This window comes from Solanum pennellii, chromosome 1, assembly GCF_001406875.1.
Source record: "Solanum pennellii chromosome 1, SPENNV200".
In the NCBI taxonomy this organism is placed as follows: Eukaryota; Viridiplantae; Streptophyta; class Magnoliopsida; order Solanales; family Solanaceae; genus Solanum; species Solanum pennellii.
Window position 1 is genome coordinate 1,545,478 of NC_028637.1, and position 26,194 is coordinate 1,571,671.

General features: G+C 32.9%; 4 protein-coding genes and 1 non-coding gene across 6 annotated transcripts; 1 reads left to right on the plus strand and 4 right to left on the minus strand.

Moving 5' to 3' along the window:
• Positions 1–6,636: 6,636 nt before the first annotated feature.
• Positions 6,637–10,750, minus strand: LOC107014935 (calcium-dependent protein kinase 20-like). Its single transcript, XM_015215063.2, has 8 exons — positions 10,292–10,750; positions 9,450–9,852; positions 8,729–8,872; positions 8,476–8,628; positions 8,182–8,297; positions 7,794–7,961; positions 7,181–7,405; positions 6,637–7,038 (listed from the first exon to the last, which is right to left on the minus strand). The coding sequence occupies exons 1-8, from the start codon at positions 10,748–10,750 to the stop codon at positions 6,958–6,960; spliced, it is 1,749 nt and encodes a 582-aa protein (XP_015070549.1). The 3' UTR covers positions 6,637–6,957.
• Positions 10,751–12,671: 1,921 nt separating this feature from the next.
• On the plus strand, positions 12,672–13,529 carry LOC107016005. Its single transcript, XM_015216480.2, has one exon. The coding sequence runs from the start codon at positions 12,747–12,749 to the stop codon at positions 13,299–13,301; it is 555 nt and encodes a 184-aa protein (XP_015071966.1). The 5' UTR covers positions 12,672–12,746; the 3' UTR covers positions 13,302–13,529.
• Positions 13,530–14,062: 533 nt separating this feature from the next.
• Positions 14,063–18,633, minus strand: LOC107009907 (sucrose-phosphatase 1). 2 transcript variants are annotated; one of them, XM_015209210.2, is made up of 9 exons: positions 18,463–18,631; positions 17,256–17,339; positions 16,789–17,088; positions 16,276–16,377; positions 15,958–16,152; positions 15,395–15,685; positions 15,098–15,284; positions 14,556–14,602; positions 14,063–14,475 (listed from the first exon to the last, which is right to left on the minus strand). In XM_015209210.2, exons 1-9 carry the CDS (start codon positions 18,556–18,558, stop codon positions 14,377–14,379), a joined length of 1,401 nt encoding a protein of 466 aa, XP_015064696.1. In that variant the 5' UTR covers positions 18,559–18,631; the 3' UTR covers positions 14,063–14,376. The 2 variants fall into 2 exon arrangements, with proteins under 2 accessions (XP_015064696.1, XP_015064702.1); XM_015209216.2 differs by lacking the exon at positions 16,276–16,377 and having other exon boundaries at positions 14,377–14,475; positions 18,463–18,633.
• Positions 18,634–21,272: 2,639 nt separating this feature from the next.
• Positions 21,273–21,935, minus strand: LOC107029775 (pectinesterase inhibitor-like). The gene has a single exon (XM_015231222.2). The coding sequence runs from the start codon at positions 21,845–21,847 to the stop codon at positions 21,377–21,379; it is 471 nt and encodes a 156-aa protein (XP_015086708.1). The 5' UTR covers positions 21,848–21,935; the 3' UTR covers positions 21,273–21,376.
• A 1,354-nt stretch (positions 21,936–23,289) lies between these two features.
• TRNAC-GCA lies at positions 23,290–23,361 on the minus strand. The gene has a single exon. It is a non-coding gene; the product is annotated as a tRNA-Cys (tRNA).
• Between the last annotated feature and the right edge of the window lie 2,833 nt (positions 23,362–26,194).

Consider the following 26,194-nt stretch of genomic DNA (forward strand, 5'->3'; position numbering starts at 1 on the left):
TAAAATTTTTTATTAAAAATGTCATTTTTCATGAATAACTATGTAATATATTAATTTAATTTAATTGGATGTTAATATAGATATCGAATAAAAAAAATCATTAGTGATACTATATAATATCTTTGAACTAAAGTTGGTTGCATATTCAATATTATCTATTATGTATCATTATTATAAAATTTCAAGTGGCAAATCATTTGGGATATTCTTAGTGCTACTTTATGTACTAGTGTGTTATTATAAGTGGATACTCTTCGTTCGGAATTATTTGTCATGTTACACTTATCGAAAGTCAATTTAATTAATTTTCAAAGGTAAATTAGATTACATTAATTTGATATTTTAAACAAAAAAATTAAATATTCTAAAACTATATGAAAAATACTATAAACTACAATTTTTTGTACATTAATAAATATTAGTCAAAGTTTTTATAGTTTGACTCTAAAAATCGTCAAAGTCGAATTCAAAATTTGAAAATTATAAATAATGGTATTAAATAATAAATTGAGTTAAAAAATAGAATGAACTGAAATTAATTGAATAAATAAATAGGTTATTAAGTCTCAAGATTATTTGACATGAAATAAAATTATGTCAAAAATAAGTTAAATAATAAGTTCTAATTTTGATGTTATTGTTGCTTTCTTGTAAGTGTCGATTTGAGTAATATACCATTTTAATCTTTGAAATTATAAAACAATTTAGATTATATTTTAACCTTAAATATATTAATTTTAATAAATAGTGTGAATAAGTATAAATTGATTATCTAAAAGGTTTAATTTTGTTGAGTTAATTTATTTATTTTTGAGCTTTAAATTACGGTCAACTTTAAAATATATCACTATATCCTAGTGAGCTAGATTAGGGCTACACATAAAATAATGCAATATCAAGTTAAATTAAAAAAAAAAGTCAAAAAAATATTAAGATTTCTTAGTTAAGAAAAAAAAAACTAATAAAATTGCACCACATATATAAATGACATATTTCGTCCAATCAAATACAAATTTTATTTGTTATTTCAATCTAATTTATTGGTGATTCAAATCACATAATTAAATCAAAGAAAATGAATTTTCAATTATCACAACTTTTCTCTTCTAAACATAACTCATAAAAACACCATAATTCATAGCAAGAAATAAGAGATTGCCGTAGATAAAGTTATTAAAAATTTTATCAATCGTAAATTTTTATCTACGTACAAATTACAATACTCGAAAATTATGAATAAAATAGAGCAATATCAATGTTGTGAAGTTGCTCATTGATAATTGACGAATCTTTATTGATTAAGAAAATAAAAATATTTATCACTCTGTTCATTAATGATTTTGACGGATCTCTAATATAGTACTAAAACCGTTAGAAAATTATATTAATTATTACAATTGAGTTCAAATATGGTGTCCTAGAATTTAATGCCTATCATTTTCTTTGATAGTATAATGTTTGACTAAAATCATATTTATATTCAATATATTTCCAACTAATTGGGAATTCTCAAGAGAATATCCTTGAATAAATAATAACTAAAAAATAGTTTATTCACATTGACAATATCCTTGAATAAATATATTCAATTTTAATTAGAGTTATTATATACCAAAGTCATATATGAATTAAAAATGTATTTCAATTATAAATAACATAATACAATTGAACCAAGTATGTCAATGGCATTAAATCATTTATAATCAAAATTATGTGGACATATCTTCTTTCTCTACTAGTCTGCATGGTTCGAAATTTACTGGTTCGATTAATATAAATGCATATCGTATATTATGGGTGTATTTTGTCAACTTTTATCAATAAAGACTTCATTTTCAATATTTAAACTCAAAAACTTCTATTAAAAGAGAGGAACTTTTACCATTTTATCATATCCTATAATCATTATATGGATAAATATATCTTTTGATTCAAGATTAGACTTAAATTAAAAGAAAAATTATATCAATTATTGTTATTGTTTAGGTATGGTAAAACCTATTTCTTCCAACAAACTCTTTACCTCCCAAGTATTCACTTAAAAAGAATTAGAAATTATATAAATAATAGTAAATAATAACTGCTAATCTTATTTAATGATAAATTAGCAACAGATTATTCAGTGATCCTTAGTCACGAGCAATTTAACGATATATTAGCAGTAAATTTCGTAGCCATTTTTTATACTTTATATATATATATATATATATATATATACGAAAATGGATAAATATGCGTTTACATGCTTTAAAGCTCGTTTGAACATGAAAAATGCGTTTGTTATCTCAGCGAGATGAACTGGATACATAGTTAACGTCTTATTGGACGTCCATGAAACATTTCGGGAATTGACTATCACGAAAAATCCATACACTATAGCACACGAAAATCGGTAAAACATGTGTTTATCTGCTTTGACACTTGTTTGAACTTGAAAACGCGCCCGTTTTTCCCTCGGGACGAACTGGGTACATTGCTAACTACTTAACAGACGTCCATAAAAAATTTTGCCATTTCATTTCAGGAACTCTGGATCACTAAAACTCCATGGACTATAACACACGAAAATCGATAAAATCTGCATTTACGTGCTTTAGCGCTCGTTTGAACTTGAAAATGTGTCCATTTTCCCCGCGGGACAAATAGGGTACATTGCTTACGTCTTACCAGACATCCATGAAAAATTTTGGCCATTTCGTTTTGAGAATCGACGATCACAAAAAATCCATGGACTAGCACACGAAAATAGACAAAATCTGCATTTACTTGCTTTGGGGCTCGTCTAAACTTAAAAATGCACCCGTTTTTCCCGCGGGATGAACTGGCTACATTGCTAACGTCTTAACAGACGTCCAATGTAAAACTTTAGCCATTTCATTTCATGAACTTTGGATCACAATGAACCCATAGACTATAGCATACGAAAATCGGTAAAATTTGTATTTACATGCTTTGGGGCTCGTTTCAACTTAAAAATGTGTCTGTTTTCACCCGGAAGGAAATGGATACATTGCTAACGTCTTATTGGACGTCCATTAAATACTTCGGTCATTTCATTACAGAAATTGATGATCACAAAAAATTCATAGACTATAGCATAAGAAAATCGACAAAATAAGTGTTACCTGCTTTGGGGCTCATTTGAACTAGCCCCAAAGCAGGCAAAGACAGATTTTATCGATTTTCGAGTGCTATAACTCATGAATTTTTTGATCCAAAAATTCCAAAATAAAATGGCTAAAATTTTTTATGGATGTTCCTTAAGACCTTTGAAATAGAACCAGTTCGTCTCGCGGTGAAAATGGTGCATTTTATAGTTCAAACGAGCCTCAAAGAAGATTAAATGTAGATTTTATCAATTTTCTTGTGCTATAACCAATGAATTTTTTTCATACGAAAATCCCGAACCAAAATAGCAGATATTTTTTGTGGACATCCATTAAGACCAAGTGGAACCATTTCATTCCACAGAGAAGAATTGTGTATTTTTAAGTTCAAATGAGCGATAAAGTAGGCAAAGACAGATTTTACCAATTTTCGTATTCTATAGCCCTTGAATTTTTTTTATTCGAAAAATGGCCAAAATTTTTCATGAACGTCCGTTAAAACCTTAGAAATGGAATCACTTCATCGCGCGGGAAAAATGGTGCATTTTAAAGTTCAAACGAGTCCAAAGTTGGCAAAGACATATTTTACCGATTTTCATGTGTTATAGCCCATGAATTTTTTTTATCCGAAAATCCCAAAACAAAATCGCTAAATTTTTTTATGGACATCTGTTAAGATTTTAGAAATGAAACTAGTTCATCTCGCGAGAAAATAATGATGAATTTTCAAGTTCAAACGAGCCCCAAAGTAGGCAAATGCAGATTTTTCCAATTTTCGTGCGCTATTGTTTGTGGACTTTTTTATCCGAATTTTCGAGACGAAATGATCAAAAGTTTTTATGGACGTCAATTAAGAACTTAGATATGGAACCAGTTCGTCCCGCGGGAAAAATGGTGCATTTTCAAGTTCAAATGAGCCCGGAAGCAGTAAAAGACATATTTTTATCAATTTTCGTGTACTATAGCCTATTAATTTTTTTAAAACCAAAATCTCGAAATAAAATGACCAAAATTTTTCATGAACATTTGAGACCTTATAAATGGACCAAAATCATCACGCAGAAAAAATGGTTCATTTTGAAGTTCAAACGAGTCCCAAAGTAGGCAAATGCAGATTTATTCAATTTTCATGTGTTAATCATGGATTTTTTTGATTCGGAAATCCCAAAATAAAATCGCCAAAATTTTTTTTGGACGTCCATTAAGACCATAGAAATTGAACTAGTTCGTCTCGAGGGGGAAAATGGTGCATTTTCAAATTCAAACGAGCCTCAAAGAAGGCAAAGATATATTTTACCGATTTTCGTGTGCTATAACCCATGAATTTTTTAAATCTCGAAATCTCAAAACAAAATAGCTAATCTTTAAATGGACGTCCGATAAGACCTTAGAAATGGAACCAATTCGCCCCGCAGAAAAAATGGTGCATTCTCAAGTTCAAACGAGCCCTAAAGAATGTAAAGACATATTTTATCAATTTTCAATCCACCTTATATGATTCAAATCAACCAATTAAATTAGAGAAGAATAATTTTCAATCGTCACAACTTTTCTTTTCTAAACATATAACTCATAAAAACACCATAATTCATAACAAGAAACAAGAGATTGCTCGTAGACAAAAAAATTATAGATTTCTTTACAAATTACAAATGTTCTCTACGACAAGTTTTAAATACTTGAAAATTAAAACTGAAACATAGCAATATCAAGTTGCTTGTGGTATAATATTTATCACTTTACTATAATCTCGTATGATTTTGATAGATATCTAATATTGAACTAAAACTATTGAAAATTATATTAATTATTACAATTAAAGTCCAAATTTGGTGTCCTAGAATTTAATGCCTATCATTTTCTTTGATAGTATAATGTTTGACTAAAATCATATTTATATTCAATATAGTTCCAACAAATTGGGAATACTCCTTGAATATAAATATTGAATAACTAAAAAATAGTTTATTCACATTGAGGAATAAATATGTTTCTATTTTAATTAGAGTTATTATTAACCAAATAGAAAATCATATAAGTAATTAAAAATGTATTTCAAATGGCATCAAATCACTTATAATCAAAATTATGTGAACATTATCTTCTTTTCTTCCGGCATGTGGTGTTCGAAATTCATTGACTCGATTAATTCAAATGCACATTGTAGAAAATTTATCATAGAAGTATTTCGTTGATCTCTATCGAAATGACTTTATTTTCAACGTTTAAACGCAAGAATTTTGATTAGAAGAGAATTTTCTTTTTACCATTTTACCATACCCTATGATAATTATATACATAAATATATGTTTTAATACTTGAATTAAAAGAAACATTATGTCAATCGTTATTGTTTTGGTATAGTAAAACCTATTTCTTCCCACAACACTAGAAATTAATTTAAATAATAAATTACATAGTTTAGTTAGGTTAAATTTTTTAAATTTTATGTAGAAATATAAGTCAACTGAATTTATTTTTTACTTGTCTACTTTTTTATATATATATTTTGATATCTCTAAATAATATTTCTGACTCCGCAATTATCAGAGTAAGTGAAAATAGGCAATCAAGAAAGAAGAGAATACTATTTTTTCAAACTATGATAACTATCACCTAAGAAATAGTGGCTTAATTGGCTGCAATGAAATGGACATTACACATGAATTACTAAAATGTTCAAACAAACAAAAAAAAAAGAGTTGCCTTAAATACCAAAACTAAAATTTACAAAAAACAAATAAATATTTATTACTTATTGAGCTTTGATGTGCTATATCAAGAAAAAGGTAAATACAATATAGGGCTAAAATTATTGTCTTTTTCCTTCTTTTGTGTATATAAATACTAACAAAGGATGAACACAAAAAAATATTGGAGGTTAGATAGTTGAAAGTGAGATGTGAGTTTTTTTTTTTTGTGTGTTTTTATCTAGTGTTTGATATTCGCTTTTGAGGTCCTATCTAATTTAGATTTGTGTTACGTAACATACATTAAAAAGGTAAGCCATTACTAGAAGTGAAGAAATTTCTGACAAAATCGATCAAACATCTGTCGAAAATGTTATTACCAAATCAAATTCTGATGAATATCTTAACATGTGTGAGATAGTTTTTTTTTTAACAACATGCGTTCCGATAACATATTTTTACTATATCTTAGGAGTTGGACGCGAAATCTTTAATTACTAAAGAAAAAATTTTATTCGTTCCGTCACAATCTTTCGTGAATTTTTAGTTTTGGAAAGTTAAGGGGGTAGTTGTGCTTGAAAAAAACAAAGGTAGTGAGTTAGGATAGGTTTCATGTGCATTGGGCCCTTTATAGGGGGAAAAAGTTGTACAAGATTCAATAGAGTTGTAGATATACAAATGCTAAGATGGAAAAAGGTTAAAAAAAAATAAAAAAATTCGAGAGTGTACATCTAAACACCTCAATTAGATCACTAGCAACTAAACACTCAAACTCATTCCCAGTATGTCTCGTGGATATTCAACGCTGATGTGATACACAAATTTTGAAGATGTTTAAATGATCAAAGTGTTCAAAGTCGAAATGTTTTATAAATCTAAATAAGTGAAGTTATGAAAAATAATTTCAAAGTATTCTTACAAAGAAGTGAAAAAAAAAAGAAAAGAGGAGAAATATACAAATAAAAAGATACAAAATGGTAATGCTAATAAGCAAGAAAAACTAGCCTTCCCCTCTCCAATTGCCTGACTAATCTTTACATGTATGTATGATATATACAGTGAAACATTCTCATGTTCATGTACTTATGAACACGAATACGTAGAGATGTACGCGAAGTATGATTTTATCGAGGCTTTTAACGTCTCTAAAATACCAACACTTACCTCCTTCTGCTCCCCAGCTCGCCAAAACCGGTGTCTTGCATCATTGCTACAAACTCATTGTAATCAATGTGCCCATCCTGAAATATCGATAAGGGTACATAATGTTTGAGTTTGAGCAACGATATCTAAAGAACTACCACGTTAATTCATAGGCTTAACGTTGCACGATTTTGCAAAGATGTTAGATGAAGTTCAAAGAAAGGGGACAGAGGGACGTACATTGTCTTGATCAACTTCACGCATAAGTTCTTCGATGGGGATATTGCTCATCCCGAACTTCTCACAAGCTTGTTGGAGCTCGTCCTTTGTGATGTACCCGCTACCATCTTGATCGAAATAAGAAAAAGCAGCATACATGTGATCTTCCTTCTGAATTTTATTTAGATGGAGCATAGCTGCTATAAACTCGCCGTAGTCAATGGTACCACTATTATCAGTATCTGCCTGCAATTGCACAAAGAAGTTCGTTTGAGAGTGTATCAAACCCCGACCATCTCATCAAAAAGCTTAAACTGTTAGAGAAAACACATTTCAAATCAATTAGATTATGTCTCAACGATATGTGTATATATCTTGACGAACGAATATGTACTTGATTAGGCACCCTGATACACAAAGGTTTGTTGGGGCGTTTGTCAAGTCTACAGCTTAAGCTCTACTCGTGTTATGACATAAATTCGATTCCTAACTCTAGCAATACCTCAATATTTCGAATACTGATTCCTAACTCGTGTAAATGCTATTTCAACGCACCTAAGATTTATCGTAAACATCATCTTTTTCATGCAAGGAAAAGAAGTTCGTAGACAAAATAGAGAATTTATTTACTTACCGCTTGCATTAAACTAGTTATTTCTGAATCCTTCAGATCCGCACCTACTCGTTCCAAACCTTTCTTTAGTTCCTCCAACGTAATATTTCCACTATTATCGGTATCTATCATTTTGAACATTTCCTTGAGTCCTGCAATTTCCTCTGCAGACAGGCTTTCAGCAATAACCTATAAATAACGGAGGGATTGGTCACCGACAAAAATATTAGTTAGAGGATCACAGTGTTCAAAGGCTATGTTGTTCGGGCTCTTAAAAGCTGCCACGAGGTGCATGTCAGATACTCCGAAAATAGTGCATAATTGGAGGAACTAACACGGGTGAGGCAACATCTTTGGAGATTAGTCCGAGCAACAAAGTGTAAAGGTCCTACGAATTAGAATAACTTACTCTAACTGCTATCTTTTTTAATTTGTTCATTGCAGAAAATTGATTGAGACGAGTCAGAACAGCGGAATCAAGAGGCTTATCTGGAGCTACACCGCCAACACGGACCCATGGATGACCTGATATAAAATGCAGATATTTGGCACATTACGGATAAGTTTTACCACGGTTCTATTCCAAGAATGAAATGCAGACTCTACGATCATATTATACAAAGGAGAAAGGACGATAAGTATCACAGTCAAGGATTAATGAAACATGACGATGCTACGAGCATAAATGAAAATTGTATCTTACAAAGGACTTCATGAGCTGTTAGCCGCTTTTTCGGATCTCTCACGAGCATCTTTCTGACAAGATCTTTTGCACTTTCTGATATAGATGGCCAAGGTTCTGATACAAAGTCAAGTTCCCCTCTTAAAACCTGTTCAAATATTCCTTGCTCCGTCTCTGATTCATAACAGCACGATACATGTAAGATGGACATAATCATGTTTGCTCCGAGAATGATATAATCAAATCAATAAGGATGAGATTCACGAGATCGGACCTTCCCAAAAGGGGGGAACTCCACTTAGTAAAATATAAATGATCACTCCAGCACTCCATATATCACATTCTAAACCATAATGCTTCCGCAAAACTTCCGGAGCAACATAATAAGGGCTTCCGACAACATCAGTGAAGATTTCACCTGGGGGCACAGAACTTTTTTTCTTGATCAGGTGTAAGCTAATGAAACAGCTAGAAAAAATAGACAGATAATTACTCTAAAAGAAGAAAAATGCACGGCCTACAACAAGGATTCGACAAACATCCATTATAAAATAAGCTTAATGTGAAACAAACAAAGAACAGAATAGATGTTCCTTACCTAAGTCGCTCGGACTTGGGTGCAGGTGTCTAATATGGGTGTAAATCTAGAAGTCGGATCCTTCATGATCTAAATTTTAAGATTTTAGGGTACAGATACGGGTGTGCAGATCTAAAATTCGTGGGATCTAAAGCATATCTACACAATATTGCTTTCGCTTTGTTGACATAAATGAGATCATAACGTTTCTAGGAAGTACTGAATATCTATGTTGCTCGGACTCTTCAAAAATGTCAAGGAGAGCGTGTCGGATAGGCCAAAAGTAGTGTATGTTTGAAGAATCTGAGACGGGTGCGGCATCAAAAATGAAGAGTCCACGCAACTAAACCAAATAGATGATAAAACCAATAAGCTAGATCGACACCTTTTAAAAGAAAAATGTTTGCAAGTAGACTACCTGGCTTGAAGAATACCGATAACCCAAAATCGATTGTCTTCAAGGGCGAATCTTCATCCTGGTTGATAAAAAGAAAGTTTTCGGGTTTGAGGTCCCTATGCATGACACCCATGGAATGACATGCTTCCACGACACCTACAATTACCCTAGCGAGTTCAGCTGCCTTCTTCTCACTGTAATGTCCTCTCTGTAAAATCCTGTCGAAAAGCTCCCCACCCGCACAAAGCTCCATCACGACATGTACTTCAACAGCATCCTCATAAGCCCCTACTATTTGTACCACACTAGGATGCCCTGCCAAATGGTGCATAATCTGAATCTCCCTTCTTACATCCTCCACATCCTCCTCGGTATTCAACTTCCTTTTAGCAATGGACTTACACGCCATTTCCCTTCCATGTACCTGTTACGATTTTTTTACCGAGAGATTGTATCATTTTCCGTCGTTATATAATGCCACACATTCAGCAATTTGAATGAATATGATGCAATAGGTAACAACCATCCAAACAAACGGTACGAAACTGAATACTCGAGTGAATCAAGTATTAGATTCCTCTTGCAACTAAACAAGTAATTACAACAACATACCGAGTGTAGTCCCACAAGTGAAGTCTCGGGATGGTAGTGTGTACGCAGACCTTACCCCTACCATGGGAGGTAGAGAGGTTGTTCGGGAGTGAAGAAACTAAGACAAAATACTACACAAGACATGACAAAGCATACTAAACGTACAGTAACAACAACAAAATATAGTGTTAGAAATCAAATGAACAAACTACGACTACGAGTATAGAAGTTTAAACGATACTAACAGTAAAATATACAGCATTCAACAATACCTTATCCACACATAAATACGTAGTCCCGAATTGACCTTGTCCAAGCTTCCTCCCTAAACTATAAATCTCCTTCAAATTACCAGTTTTTCTTCCCAAAACAGAGTCGATTTTAAGCCCAATGCTCGATACTCGTTTAACATGACTAGGTTTATTCTGTTTCACTCCTTCCACTGGCTTATTACTAACGTTCGGTGACGAGTTCTTCTCATTAGTATCATTTCCACTAATCTTAAGGTGTGGGGGTGGAGTACTCTGAGTACCACCAAATCTATCAGTATCATTTCCATCTACATTCAACGACGAACCAACCGATGAATGTTCTTGAGTTTTATGGGAATTTGAGTCCCCTTTATTTGCAAGAGGTAAATGTTGTTGTTGTCTTGTTTTCCAAACAGCTGCTGTTACTGATTGCAAGAACCCATTGTTACCTAATTTGGGTCCTATACATGTATTCCCCATTTTCTTACAATCAAATACTTTTTCTACCTCGTCGAGAGGTAGTGTTAACGTCTACGACTCTGCATACATACACTCTACCCTCTCCAGACTCCAGACCCCGATTCTTGTTCTTGTTCTTTCAATCAAATCCTTACATTTTCTCATTTCCCAAAAAAAAAAACCTTTCAACAAATCTATAATCTTTTACCCCACAAAAAGTTAAATTCAAGAAAAAAAATACTTTCAAGAACCTATAATCTTTTACCCCAATACTAAATTCAAGAACCCTAAATTCAAGATTTTTTTTTTCTCTTCCAATTTTTTTTTTTAAAAAAAACTTTCAAGAACCTATAATCTTTTAACCCCAAAAATTTAATACTACCCCTAAATTCAAGAAAGGAAAAAAAAAACAATCTTTTGCCCCCAAAATATATATATATTCAAGAACCCTAACTTAAAGATTTTTTTTTTCTTACAATCAAAATCCTAACATTTTCTCTTTAATTCCCAAAAACCCCTTTCAAGAATCTATAATTTTTTTGCCTCAAAAAGTTAAAAACTTTCTCTAAATTGAAGAACCCTAAATTTCAGATTCCTTTTGGAATCTGAAATTCAAGAATTCATCAATAAAGATGAGTTCTTTTTTTTTTTTTGAAGAAAACAAAAAGAGAATTGAGCTTAGTCTAAAAATCAGCCTCAAAATTCGAATTTTTTTAAAAAAAATAAATTAGGGATTAAGAGAAATTAGGGGAAATATTAAGGAAAAATATTTGGGGGAAAAAAAATTAAGGAAATGTAAGGTGGTAAAATGGATTGTTTAATTTTTGTAAAGTTTACTTTCATGCATGCATGCGTATGTACATTTTTTTTCCCTTCAAATTGTGCATCGTTTCGCGTTTTATATCCATAAATACATAAATAAATGCTCAAATTTATTTTAAGATGATATGTAAACTTTGAACGTACTTAAAATATTCCAATTTGTCACCATTGTGTCTCGTGGTCACCCAAGACTGACGTGGCATAAATTTTGGCGATATTTAGATGGTCATTTTGTAAGTTCGAGTACTGTTCAATAGGCACAATGCATTTACTTGCCAACTGAGATCACCAAGTGTTATGAACCAGCCTCGGTGCAATGTCGTTACTTAATTACATAGATGCCACACAACTAATTATTGGGCTGAGAAGAAGCAACATAATCGTACACGCTATTACAAGAACTTATGTCTGATGGATAGTAAAAGTTTTCACTAGTGAATATTTTTAAGTTAGGACAAAAGTTCAAAATCATGCGTTAATTCTATTTATGCAATTAATCATTAATGATTTGCGCCCATTATTTATCAAGTTAGTCCTTTTGACACGTCCAAATTCATCAAGTTCAGTCTAATATGCTCATTTCACACCCCAATAGGCGCAAAGAAGAGTCGTTACGATATGCTTTGATATGCTATACCAAGGATTAGTTTGGGACCACCGATAATTCAAAGCACCATGTCTCAACTGGATATAGGCTCGAATTGTGACAATAAACTAAATAAATTAATACATGCTAAATAAAGGTTACAAATTATACTAATTACCATATACATTTAAGAAAATATCCATTTTATAACTCTCTATTTTAACTCGCCCAAATTTTAATCCATCTATTTAACACCATAACATGCACCAAGAAACCTCATCTACTATGGTCCATAACAATAAAATATACATATATATATTCATCTATTAATTCTCTATTTCAATCCGTCCATTTATCAGCTCAACGTAGCCTAAAAACAACCATCTTCTAACAATAAACTAAAAAAGAGAGGTGCTAATAGTAATCACCATATATACTTAATAACAATCTATTTTTAAGCATAACCACAAAAGACAAAACCAATTTTTTTATTAATTTTTGTATAAATACATCCCTTACTTTCTACATAATCATATGATATTTGATTATCTCCATTGTTTTTTCTCCTCTCCAACAAAACAACAATAAAAAAAAGAGGAATAAAAAACAATGGCTCCTCTAACAAAAATAACATTTCTTGTTATTGCAATTTCCTTCTTCCTCACAATTCCATCAAATGCATTTGATTACACATTAAAAGTAGCTCTTTCTACTCCAAATACTCCAAAAACTCCTATTATTCCAAAACCCAGACTTCCAGCACCAAAGGTCGTTGCTGTAAGTCAAAACGTACCAGCGTTTGTTAAAGCATCATTGGTTAGCACAATGGCCAAGACACAAGATTTTATCAAAAATGTAATTGATAAAAGATTGGCTTCAAGTGCACCAATAGATCATTATAAGAAAGATTGTTTTAAAACATGCAAAGAGGTGTATGAAGATGCAATTGATTCAATGAAAAAGGCAACACAAGATGTTAAAGAACTAAATTATTACAAAGCAAATATGGATATTGGTGCATCATATACATACCTTGACACTTGTCGTGATTGTATTGTTGATACAAAAGATCATGAGCCTGCCTTTGAAGCATTTGATAGGTGGGCAAAAGCAATTGCTAGTGATTGTCTTAGCAAAGTTTCTAAAGAATACTATAAAAATTAATAAATATTATAGTATTCAAGTTTAGTGTTTTTAAAGTTATATACATCGATCGATCGATCATCTTGTCGTCTGAAAATATTTACGAAGATGAGATTTGTAATCTAAGCTTGAGAAATAAGGTGACATTAAGAATTTCTTACACTTGCGATGTATTTTGTATTGTCTTGGTGGACAACATGAGAAGGGAAAAAAAGCAATATTTTTAATTTATATGTTGTATTTTTCTTTTGATTTTGTTCAAAAATATCATTTTTGTATATTTAATAAATTCTTCAATGATTACATTTCATGTGTCCATATTTAAGATTATAAGATTTAATTTTTTAAATAAGATACGCAAAATAAGTAGAATAGAAAAAATAAACAAACAATTTTTTCTTTGAAATGAATTTTTTTTGTGTTATATTTTCTCTTTCTATGATAAACTTTTTATGTTACCTTTTTATAACATACTCAGATATTTACCTATTTTTTATTGGTGATATAAATTTAATAAATTTTATGTAATAAGTTCTAACAAAGGAAATTGAAATGTCAAAAACTCTTTATGAATGTCAAATGATATTTTATAGATATATAACATGTAATAACTATAACATTGACCTAACTTCACCATTTTAACCTATCTAAATTCGATTCAAGTCGTTCATTTGTCACCTCTCGATATTAGGCAATTGAATTAAGTTATCTAGAAAGATCTCGAAGATTCCACTTAAGTTTAAAGAGACTCTTCCATGAAATAAATCTAAAAAAAGAGAACGTAGAGATGATTATATGCAATTTTTCACTATGAACAAGAATTCCTTTTAGTGTGACACCAAATCATAGAGCATAGTTACAAAGAGGAACTCGAATTCCTTATCTCGAGAGCACGAGTCCCAAAAATGCCACTAAATCAAACCAAAACTCACACTTTGAAAATTTAGCATACAACTGACGTTCTCTAAGGATAAAATTCACAACTACAACTGTCGAAAAGAAGAGCAATACTTATTATTACCTAAACGATTGCCCTTCTTTTCGGGAAGAGGGACAATGTGCATTTGTTTAAAAGGCCAGATTTCCAGAGTCAAACCTAGAAGAACCAGGTCGTGGAGTCACTTGCTGACTCCACGCCCTGCAGCCAAGTCTGATGCACGTGTGTCCAAGTGAGTCCGTCTGCAACAGTCACATTCTGGAAGCGAAAAAGCAAATTATAACAGGCTTTGGATTGTATGACAACAAGAATTGCAATGATCCTTCAACAAACTTCACCTTTGAGCTTAATAAGACGGTAGTTATACAACATTGTCTCTCTTCACCTGTAAGAAACAACGTATTTTGAGATATTACAATAAACATAGCAAGAATGGAAGAGAAAGGAGATGTAAATTGTCTTAGTATTGGATCATTCTCGCAGAAAATAAGTCATTTCCATAATCGCTTTGGTTAAATATGATCATAGTTTCATAAGTCTAAGTAATTTGGGGCACAGAATCTGTCATATGAATGAAACGATTATCGTCTTGTTTTTGTTATTATCGGTTGTTTCTTGTTCTACTATTACTTCTTGTTCGGGATAACTTTGGATTGTTTTTCCTTTAAACCGAGGGTCTATTGGAAACAGTCTCTCTACCTCTAAGGTATGGGGGGTAAGTTTTGCGTACTCTCTACTCTTCCTAGACCCCATGTCGTAGGACTACACGTATGTTGTTGTTTGGAGGCTACAGGAACTGATGCTATAAAATCAAGTCAGAAGAGACTAGAAAAGAAGAAGTAAATATAAAAGACCGTCTTACGAGACAAAAGACACTTACCGCAAAGCTCCCATTTCTTGAAACTTACTAGCCATGAATCTGAACCAACCTGTGTAGGTAAGACTTGATCAACCCAAATTCGATATTGTTTACCCTTTTTGTTGCCATGACACTTCTTCAATGTATTTACGCATTCCTCAAGAGATTTCTCAACTCCAGACGGGTGCACTAAAGTACCAGATGGTCTCTGCAGCAACAAAAAGAGTTGGCAAATTAGTATTTTCAAGCGAATAAAAAGGCATTACGGAACAACCAAGACAACAACACAACGGTAGTCGGTAGGTATAGGGTACATACACAAACTGCTTTCACGTTCGCCAAGTAAAGGTCAGAATTCTCTATCTCTCCACGCCTCCATTTCTCGAAAAACAGGTAAAATTTGACGATTTCATAAGCAGGAACAAAGTTCTCCATCTTACTGTCTGACATATCGGTAACGTCTCTAGGAGAGGTACTTGGTCCCAGGTTGAAACGCCCAATGGCTTGTATTATACCCGCAGCACATCTCTCTGTTGCATGAATTACTTTCGGGTTATCTTTCGCATTTGCAGCATGCCATTGTAATAATTCCTCCTGTGCATTCGATACCTGCAAAGCGAATTTACAATTTTAGAGCAGTTCTGAACTCAAAACAACAACAAACTCATGGAGTCTCATATCGGTAACGTCAGAGGTATGGAGATTGTTTCCGATAGACCCTTGGCTCAACGAAAAACAGTCCAAACCAGGCTAGAAAAAGAAGTAACGGGAGTACAAGAATCAACAGATCATAACAAAACAACAGATAGTAGCAAAACAGAACAACAAAACAATACGATAATCGAGGTACAAGGAATCAACAGATAGTAATTAGCCACTACCATCACACCGTAAACATCCGGGATGCTGAAAAGCTCAGCATCATTTCCAGAGTCACCACAGACAAGCGTGTTGTTTGGTAATTTCCCCTCACTCTTTAATTTCTTCAGCAAATACGCAAGTGCTTGTCCTTTGCCAGCACCTTGCGGCAAAATATCTAAAGCCATCCCTCCACTGTAAATTAATTTGACATCCAACTGATCACAAAAATACAAACATTAAATATTAGAACAAAAAGATATCGAAACCTTATCAAAGTTTTGCTCACTGCAGCATTGACAAGAAAGACATGCTATCATTTTGATATTGTCGCATCGTACCCCACGTTCTTCCAAGCGTTTGGAAAGAGTTTTCATTATATCTTCAGCCTTGTCTTTTGGAACGTAGAAACTGACCTTGTGAGGTCGTTGCTCCGTTTCTGACTGAAGTGTGTAAAGAAGTTTATATATGAGACATCAATTACGATAACAATATTCAACATACAAACTGGTTTTACACCGAATAGCAAAATGAGTTATAGGTGAAAAACACATCTAAACTATCACTTTTCACGAGTTTCACACCCCAAATATCAGTTGTTCCTTTTTCTACCTAAACTATCATCATCTATGTATTAAAATTTAAAACAAACCTCGGAGCTGATTAGACTAACTATCAGCTGTTAGTTGTTGTTTCATTTTCCTACCTGAACTATCACCATCTACTCAACTAGGTGAGTTTTTTAATACATAGACGGTGATTGTTCAGGTGTGAAACTCACAAAAAAAGTGATAGTTCAAGGTGTGTTTTTGACCATTATCTCGACATAAAATGATGTAAACATCTGTATGTACCTGAAGTGTGAGTTCAGTAAATTTTTTCGTTTCCTCTGTCACTATTTTCCGATCCCATTTGTCATTTAAAAATGCTTCCCAACCATCATCTGGCAACATAGAGTTCCCATATGTTATTTCAGTCCCGACAGACATAATGGTAATATCTGGAGTTAGCATGGGCTTCTTTTTTCTCAACTCCTTATAAAGTGTTGGTGATCTCCCAGTTGAGAACACTAACAAGGAGTTTTCGCGGTAATTGGCTTCCCATAAAGCATTGAACCTAAGCAGAGAGAGGTTCTCGGGATCATGATGATCAATCTGTAAAGAAAGTCTCATGCAAGTTACAGCAACATAACAAAGAAAAGGTTCAAAAACGCCACCAGGAGCATGTCGGATTCTCCAAAAGTAGTGCATTTTTGGAGGATCAAACATGGGTGCGGCAAAATTTTTGGAGAATCCGAGCAACCTAAACTACAACAACCCACCATTGTATAGTCAAGATCTGAAACTATCATGAGACGTGCTGCACTGGTTAGCCGATCCATGGTTGATTTAATATTAGCTTCACTCTGAAACAAGACAACGAAGTCTCAGTCAATTAGTTCGTTTTGGTTATAAGGTCTAAATTTTAATCGTTCAGATGTCAACCATTAAATATGCTCGTTTTTGTTATGTCACATCCACTTAATAGGTCTGAATATAACTGAACGATTAAGATTTGTAACTAAGTCTTAATATCATTAAGAGATATCTCCACTCTGCCCCCACGAAGGCCTCTCTACATCATAAAGGCAGAAGTAAAGTCTACGTACATTTTATCATTTTCAAATCCTACTTGTGGAATTATATTGGTATGTTGTTATTATTGTTGTCCATTTAAACATTTCTACAAAATGATACTTCACAAATTCCATCCGTTCAAAGCTATCGACATCACCTATCATTATCAACTACTACCACCGGGCGTGGTCAACGATTATCAACTATCACCACCACTATCAATCACTACAATTAGTCATCGCTACCACTCGCCACTATTTACAATCATCACCACCAACCACTATAACAACAACAACCGCTCACCGCTACCAACAATCACCACCATCAATCATCACTATATATCCCCAACCACCGTCATCATTCAAAACCATTAGGGCTCTACTATCAACCACCATCTCTGCAAATTACCACCGACAACACCGCCATTAACTAAAAAAGTGTTGATTAACACATTTTTAGCAAACGCACTTACTGTTCATTTCAACACTTTTATCCAAATTCATAACTATTTACCGCACTTCACATGACTTATCAACTACTCATTCAACTTCAATTTGTTTGTATTACTTTCCTTTTTCAATCCGTTTCAACAAACAATACATCTTTCATTTTTTTAAATAACTCTTTAATTCTAACTTTACAACTGACATATTTAAAATCACAAGATACAGCATTTTCTTTTATTTTCTTAAATTCCGTGCATCCAGTTAAAATCGGATAAATAAATTATAACAAAAGCAATAGTACTTCTAATCAAAACTAAATCATCACAAAAATCACAACACACCCATTAAACTTTCATCCCTAAAATCTTAATAGCACAGTTAGTCTACTATCTGAACTTCCCTACCCCAAATTAAAAAAAAAAGAAAAGAAAAAGTTTACTCAGTAAAAAAGAACAAAATGGGTTACCTGAAATGAAGTGAAAGAAGGGATTTTGGGAGTGGAACAGCAGTAGCAGCAGGGATGGAAACCTGAAAAATTGAATCTTAGCTTAAGAGAAGGCATAGATTAGAAAAAGAGAGTTAATTTTTGTACTTTACAAAAAAAAAAATTAATTCCTTTGGGTTTCTTTTGTAAAGGCTAAAGAGAGAGCATCTCAAAAATATTAAGATGAGATTTTTATTTTTTTTAATGGTATACAGATATCTTCTGTTATATTTTTAGGATATTTATATTCATGTCGTTCAAAAATTAAAGTATATATATCATTTACTTTAACGGAAGATTAAAACACGAACATGTAATCCAATCTTAACTATCCATTTAATATTTAATAAATATCGGTTCGGTAGATAAGATTATGACACGTATATATCTGTTAGTATAAAGGGTATATATGTTCTAGTTTTTGAACGGCATGGGCACAATGTCCCGAAAGTATGATGGATGATATTTGCATACTTTTTACGATAGTTCAGGGTATAGTTGTTTTTTTCCTTTTATATATATACTTCTTCGGTTTCAAAAAGAGTGGCCTAGTTTGAATTGGCACGAATTTAAGAAAATAAAGAACTTTTGAATGTTGTGATCTTAAATTAAAGTTATGTCAAATATATAAAATTAATCTTTAATCTTGTGGCCTTAAACATGTCATGTAAAAATATGAAATTAAAATGTTATCAAAAAAAATTGTTCTCTTTTAAATAGACTAAAAAAAAGTAATGGAGTATAAATAAATAACGATGGGAGTTAACGATCGAAAACACAAGTGAAGTATTGTTTTTGTTAGTTTAAATTTGGATAGAAAAAGGAAATTACATATAATTTAAATGTGTTTTGTAAATTATTGTTGATCGTTCAAGTAAGAAAAAAATTATATAAATTGGTCATAAAACTCAAAGTAATTACATTTTTCATACCTTATTTCAAAGTAATTCAAGAAATATCTATTCTCTAAAAAAAATAGAACCCATACCCCTCATTCATATGCTGATAATTTTCGCTTGACTGATACAGTATTATATATTATATTGATATCATTAAAACGTATAATTTATTCATTAGTCAATAATAATATAAAAATATTATGTACATTATTATAATATCACTAAAAAAATTTGTTTAGAAATTATTCATTAGTTAATTATCTTGTAAAAGTATATACAATACAATTTATATATACTAATGCGAAATTATTATTTAAATCCATGTTGAAATGATATTGGAGGTAAAGATAGCAAACAAGTTCAGGATGAATTTTATATATATAAATATATAATTAGATATTTTTACAAGAGTTATCTTGTTTGAAAATATTTTATTACAGTGATCAGTTTTTTTTTTTTAAAAGTTATCTTATATTATATTAATATTACATATACATAGATAGAGAGAGCGTTAATATGTCAGTTTCATTTGTGTGCTTATTCTCATATTGAGTTGTTTGGCTTACTGATTTAAGCTTGCCATTTTAAGCACGGGGTTTGGGGTTCGACTGAGGCAAACAACATTTTCTAATTTATGTTTTTATAATTTTTACTTATTTCAAGCTTTTGACGTTTCGTATTATATAAATATACTTCGTATTCATATTTTAATCATTCCATCTTTTATTTTACATAAAAATTTTGTTAATTTTTAAATTTCATCTACATAAATGATTTACTATAAAAAAAAAACATATCAAATAAATACTATTTAATTAAGTGTAGCCGATATCTACGATGTTATAAATTTGAATTTTGATTTATTTGTCCATTTTTTATCTATAAATTACCTTTTAATTTGAATATTCATATTAGATCGTTAATATTATATTATCATTAAAAAAAACAAATATCTAAAAGTATCACAAATAAACATTGCGAATTTCAAAACGATTATGATTGGGATATATAATTCTTATATTATATTATTTTTATATTTAATGAGCTTATCAATATTCATTGTTTAATAATGTAAATACACCCCAACAACAATAATACTCCTTAATCATAAAAGGAAAAACTACATAAATTAATACATTTTAAAAAATAATTATTGATTTTAGTGACACTTTTTGTTTATTATCATTTATAGCAATATTGTAATAAATTTGTAATATGTATTAAAAGTGAATTATGTATTCAATATATTTGAATTATGATTGTTTTTGAAATATAGTATGTTTGTTTGGTAAAAAATTGTCATATTTCATTATAAGTATATTAAAATGTGTGATAAATGTATTATCCATCATTAAAACTTGTATTATATGTGAATAATAAATTATTTTTTTATAATATGTATTAAACTTGTATTATAAATGAATTAAAAATGGTCAAGTGAAAAAAAAAAGTTATTGCTATAAATGGTAAATATTTTTTTATTATAATATATTTATGTAAATATCCCAATCTTAAATATGTAATTTTAGGCCTATTTTCTCCAAGAAACTTTAGATATTTCGAAACAACTTTATTCTAATATTCCATTTAATTTTAGGTCTATTTAGTCAAATTTCATACCTATAAAACCAATGTATTTTGTATATTGGACATCCAATTGCTTCGATTTGAATTATTCGGAGAATGCAATGCCTGATATATATCAAAAAGATGGACAATCAAACCTATTTCTCGATTCACTCAAAGAGGTGAATAGGGTCCCAATAGAGATATGTAAAAAGCAGATCTGATTACGCGTATTCCTAATCCTAAATGGAATGTAACGATGTAGGGATTCATATGTAAACTGATCTACATAATAATCAACCAGTAAAGCATGGACATTTGTCATCGCGAAATAATATATTGTGTATATATTAAATAAGTATATATTATTTGTACATACACAAATATCAAATTTTGAAAAAAATTTAAGGAAATTTTCTAGATTTCGTTTTTTAATGAGCAACACTAGCAATTTTAGTTGTAGCATCACTAATAACACCATGTGACCAATCCTCAAATTTAGTCATTTCAGGATTAACATCACAATGTATCTCTTCAATACTATCTTTGCATGTTCCCATGAATGATCCCACAGCACTAACATGCACAAGAGCTTCTACATAATTTCCTTCATCTACACTTTTTAATGTTTTTTTCATGGCATCGACCGCGTCCTCGTACACTTCTTTGCATGTATCGAGACAATCTTTATTAGGATTTTCTTTAACGGTAGCTAAACGTGTTATGATATTTGTCTTTACGAACTCCTCGGTTTTCGCTATGGTTGAAACCATGAGGGGAGTGACAAGATTTTTCACATTTGCTTTGTCTACATTTGGATCATTTGCAATTGTTTGTTGTGAAATGGAAATGGAAATTAGGGTTGTGAGCAAAATGGAAATTTTGTTAATGTGGATGGCCATTGTTTTTTTTGTTTTTTTTTTCTTTTTTTTTTTTTCAAAAAGAAGAAGAAAAAAAGTAAGGGGAAAAAAACAATGGGATATAGACAATATACCAAGCAATAGGAGGTGTTAATTTATGAATTTATATAGAAAAAAAAATTGAAATTTGGTTGGTGATACATGAAGATAGAGTTTGTTAGTGGTTAAGGTTTCATTGGATTTATAGATCTCTCACTTTTTATTTTTAATTTACTTTTGTTTTTAATTATGAGTTCGTTGAAATATTGTTTTTCAATATTGAGGTGTATTAATAAATAAGAGGTAAGGCACAAGTATACTCTCTAGACTATGTGAAATCGAGATATACCTAAACTAAATTAAGGTCTTATATCACCCACCACGACCATCCCCGCCTCGAATTTTTTTCTGCAATTTTGTATCATTTTTTGCCTATGTGACACACTCTGTGACAGTACTTAGTTGAGGCGCGTATGAGATGTTTGGAGGTCATGTTAACCAAAAAGGTGTATAAATTTATCAAAAAAATGGGTACGGAGAGTAATAGGACATAAATTTAGTTAATATGTGACTCTGAGATTTCGATCATAGTGTAGGAGATATTTATGTTTTATCCTTAAAATAAAAAGGAGTGATAGTTTAAATAGATAAAATGGAACAATGAATAATTGAGATATCAAACTCTTGAGAAAATAATAATTTAGATTTGTTTTTTTATCATTAACTCTTTAATGATTAGTTGATTATTACATAAAACACATAATCAACTTCTCATTTATGGTGTGTCTCTAAAATTTATATTCAAATCAAACTAATTTGCATTTACATTAAATATCTTATTTAACGATAACATGTTAAATTTCTATCAAAGTCAACTAATTAATTTCTACAATTAAATTCAAAAATTTTTATCAAAGATATGTTGGCACAATAAATTTGAACCACTCATATAATAAAAATAGATTCTTTCTTAATAACTAAATTTGTTTGTTGATTGATTCCTTTTTACTTATTTGAACAATATCGACATCGTTTATAAACTTTTTTTTTGTATACGCTAGCTAATGCACAACACTATTCACCATTTAAATATTTTTCTCTGAAATTTTTTTTTGATAACTTTCGACTCAAAATTAAACAAACATGCAGAAATAATCAATCAAACCTACTATTAACAGCTTTATATCTCAATTAATTAAAAATATAAAAAGAATTACAGATTAAAAAGTGAAAAAAGGGTCCAACAGGGTTCGAACCAGTGACCTCTTGATCTGCAGTCAAATTACTCACCATTTAAATATTCTTCTCTCAGAACAAATTTTGATAAACTTTCGACTCAAACTTAAACAAACATGCAAAAAATAATCAATCAAACCTACTATTAACAGTTTTATATCTCAATTAATTAAAAATATAAAAAGAATCAAAGATTCAAAAGTGAAAAAAGGGCCAAACCGGGTTCGAACCAGTGACCTCTTGATCTGCAGTCAAATGCTCTACCACTGAGCTATGGACCCAATTTGTTTTTTATTTTGACTTAAAATATTAAAATATAAAAGCTGAAGTTTTTTTTTACAAAATCTTTACCTTCTTTTTATATTTTTTGCATTGAGTACATGCGTTTTGAATCAAAAATCTATTCAGAAACAATTTATGTATAATTTTATCCTATAATGATTAATTGGAATAAAATCTAGCAAACGATTTTTTGGGTGATCCGGATTCCGACGTCAAAAATGCCAAATTTTTTTGTGGACGTCCGTCAAGACCTTGTCTATGCATCCGGTTGGCCCTCACGGCCCGTACGACCCATTTTGAAGGTCAAACGAGCCCCGAAGCGACCATACCCCTCATTTCGACGATTTTCGTGTGCTATAGCAAACCATTTTTTGGGTGATCCTAATTCCGACGTCAAAAATGCCAAATTTTTTGTGGACGTCCGTCAAGACCTTGTATGCCCGGTTGGCCCTCACGGCCCTTCCGACCCATTTTGAAGGTCAAACGAGCCCCGAAGCGAGCATACCCCTCATTTCGACGATTTTCGTGTGCTATAGCAAACCATTTTTTGGGGGATCCGGATTCCGACGTCAAAAATGCCAAATTTTTTTGTGGACATCCGTCAAGACCTTGTCTATGCATCCGGTTGGCCCTCACAGCCCGTCCGACCCATTTTGAAGGTCAAACGAGCCCCAAAGCGAGCATACCCCTCATTTCGACGATTTTCGTGTGCTATAGCAAACCATTTTTTGGGGGATCCGGATTCCGACGTCAAAAATGCCAAATTTTTTTGTGGACATCCGTCAAGACCTTGTCTATGCATCCGGTTGGCCCTCACAGCCCGTCCGACCCATTTTGAAGGTCAAACGAGCCCCAAAGCGAGCATACCCCTCATTTCGACGATTTTCGTGTGCTATAGCAAACCATTTTTTGGGGGATCCGGATTCCGACGTCAAAAATGCCAAATTTTTTTGTGGACATCCGTCAAGACCTTGTCTATGCATCCGGTTGGCCCTCACAGCCCGTCCGACCCATTTTGAAGGTCAAACGAGCCCCAAAGCGAGCATACCCCTCATTTCGACGATTTTCGTGTGCTATAGCAAACCATTTTTTGGGGGATCCGGATTCCGACGTCAAAAATGCCAAATTTTTTTGTGGACATCCGTCAAGACCTTGTCTATGCATCCGGTTGGCCCTCACAGCCCGTCCGACCCATTTTGAAGGTCAAACGAGCCCCAAAGCGAGCATACCCCTCATTTCGACGATTTTCGTGTGCTATAGCAAACCATTTTTTGGGGGATCCGGATTCCGACGTCAAAAATGCCAAATTTTTTTGTGGACATCCGTCAAGACCTTGTCTATGCATCCGGTTGGCCCTCACAGCCCGTCCGACCCATTTTGAAGGTCAAACGAGCCCCAAAGCGAGCATACCCCTCATTTCGACGATTTTCGTGTGCTATAGCAAACCATTTTTTGGGGGATCCGGATTCCGACGTCAAAAATGCCAAATTTTTTTGTGGACATCCGTCAAGACCTTGTCTATGCATCCGGTTGGCCCTCACAGCCCGTCCGACCCATTTTGAAGGTCAAACGAGCCCCAAAGCGAGCATACCCCTCATTTCGACGATTTTCGTGTGCTATAGCAAACCATTTTTTGGGGGATCCGGATTCCGACGTCAAAAATGCCAAATTTTTTTGTGGACATCCGTCAAGACCTTGTCTATGCATCCGGTTGGCCCTCACAGCCCGTCCGACCCATTTTGAAGGTCAAACGAGCCCCAAAGCGAGCATACCCCTCATTTCGACGATTTTCGTGTGCTATAGCAAACCATTTTTTGGGGGATCCGGATTCCGACGTCAAAAATGCCAAATTTTTTTGTGGACATCCGTCAAGACCTTGTCTATGCATCCGGTTGGCCCTCACAGCCCGTCCGACCCATTTTGAAGGTCAAACGAGCCCCAAAGCGAGCATACCCCTCATTTCGACGATTTTCGTGTGCTATAGCAAACCATTTTTTGGGGGATCCGGATTCCGACGTCAAAAATGCCAAATTTTTTTGTGGACATCCGTCAAGACCTTGTCTATGCATCCGGTTGGCCCTCACAGCCCGTCCGACCCATTTTGAAGGTCAAACGAGCCCCAAAGCGAGCATACCCCTCATTTCGACGATTTTCGTGTGCTATAGCAAACCATTTTTTGGGGGATCCGGATTCCGACGTCAAAAATGCCAAATTTTTTTGTGGACATCCGTCAAGACCTTGTCTATGCATCCGGTTGGCCCTCACAGCCCGTCCGACCCATTTTGAAGGTCAAACGAGCCCCAAAGCGAGCATACCCCTCATTTCGACGATTTTCGTGTGCTATAGCAAACCATTTTTTGGGGGATCCGGATTCCGACGTCAAAAATGCCAAATTTTTTTGTGGACATCCGTCAAGACCTTGTCTATGCATCCGGTTGGCCCTCACAGCCCGTCCGACCCATTTTGAAGGTCAAACGAGCCCCAAAGCGAGCATACCCCTCATTTCGACGATTTTCGTGTGCTATAGCAAACCATTTTTTGGGGGATCCGGATTCCGACGTCAAAAATGCCAAATTTTTTTGTGGACATCCGTCAAGACCTTGTCTATGCATCCGGTTGGCCCTCACAGCCCGTCCGACCCATTTTGAAGGTCAAACGAGCCCCAAAGCGAGCATACCCCTCATTTCGACGATTTTCGTATGCTATAGCAAACCATTTTTTGGGTGATCCTGATTCCGACGTCAAAAATGCCAAATTTCTTTGTGGACGTCTGTCAAGACCTTGTCTATGCATCCGGTTTGCCCTCACGGCCCGTACGACCCATTTGGAAGG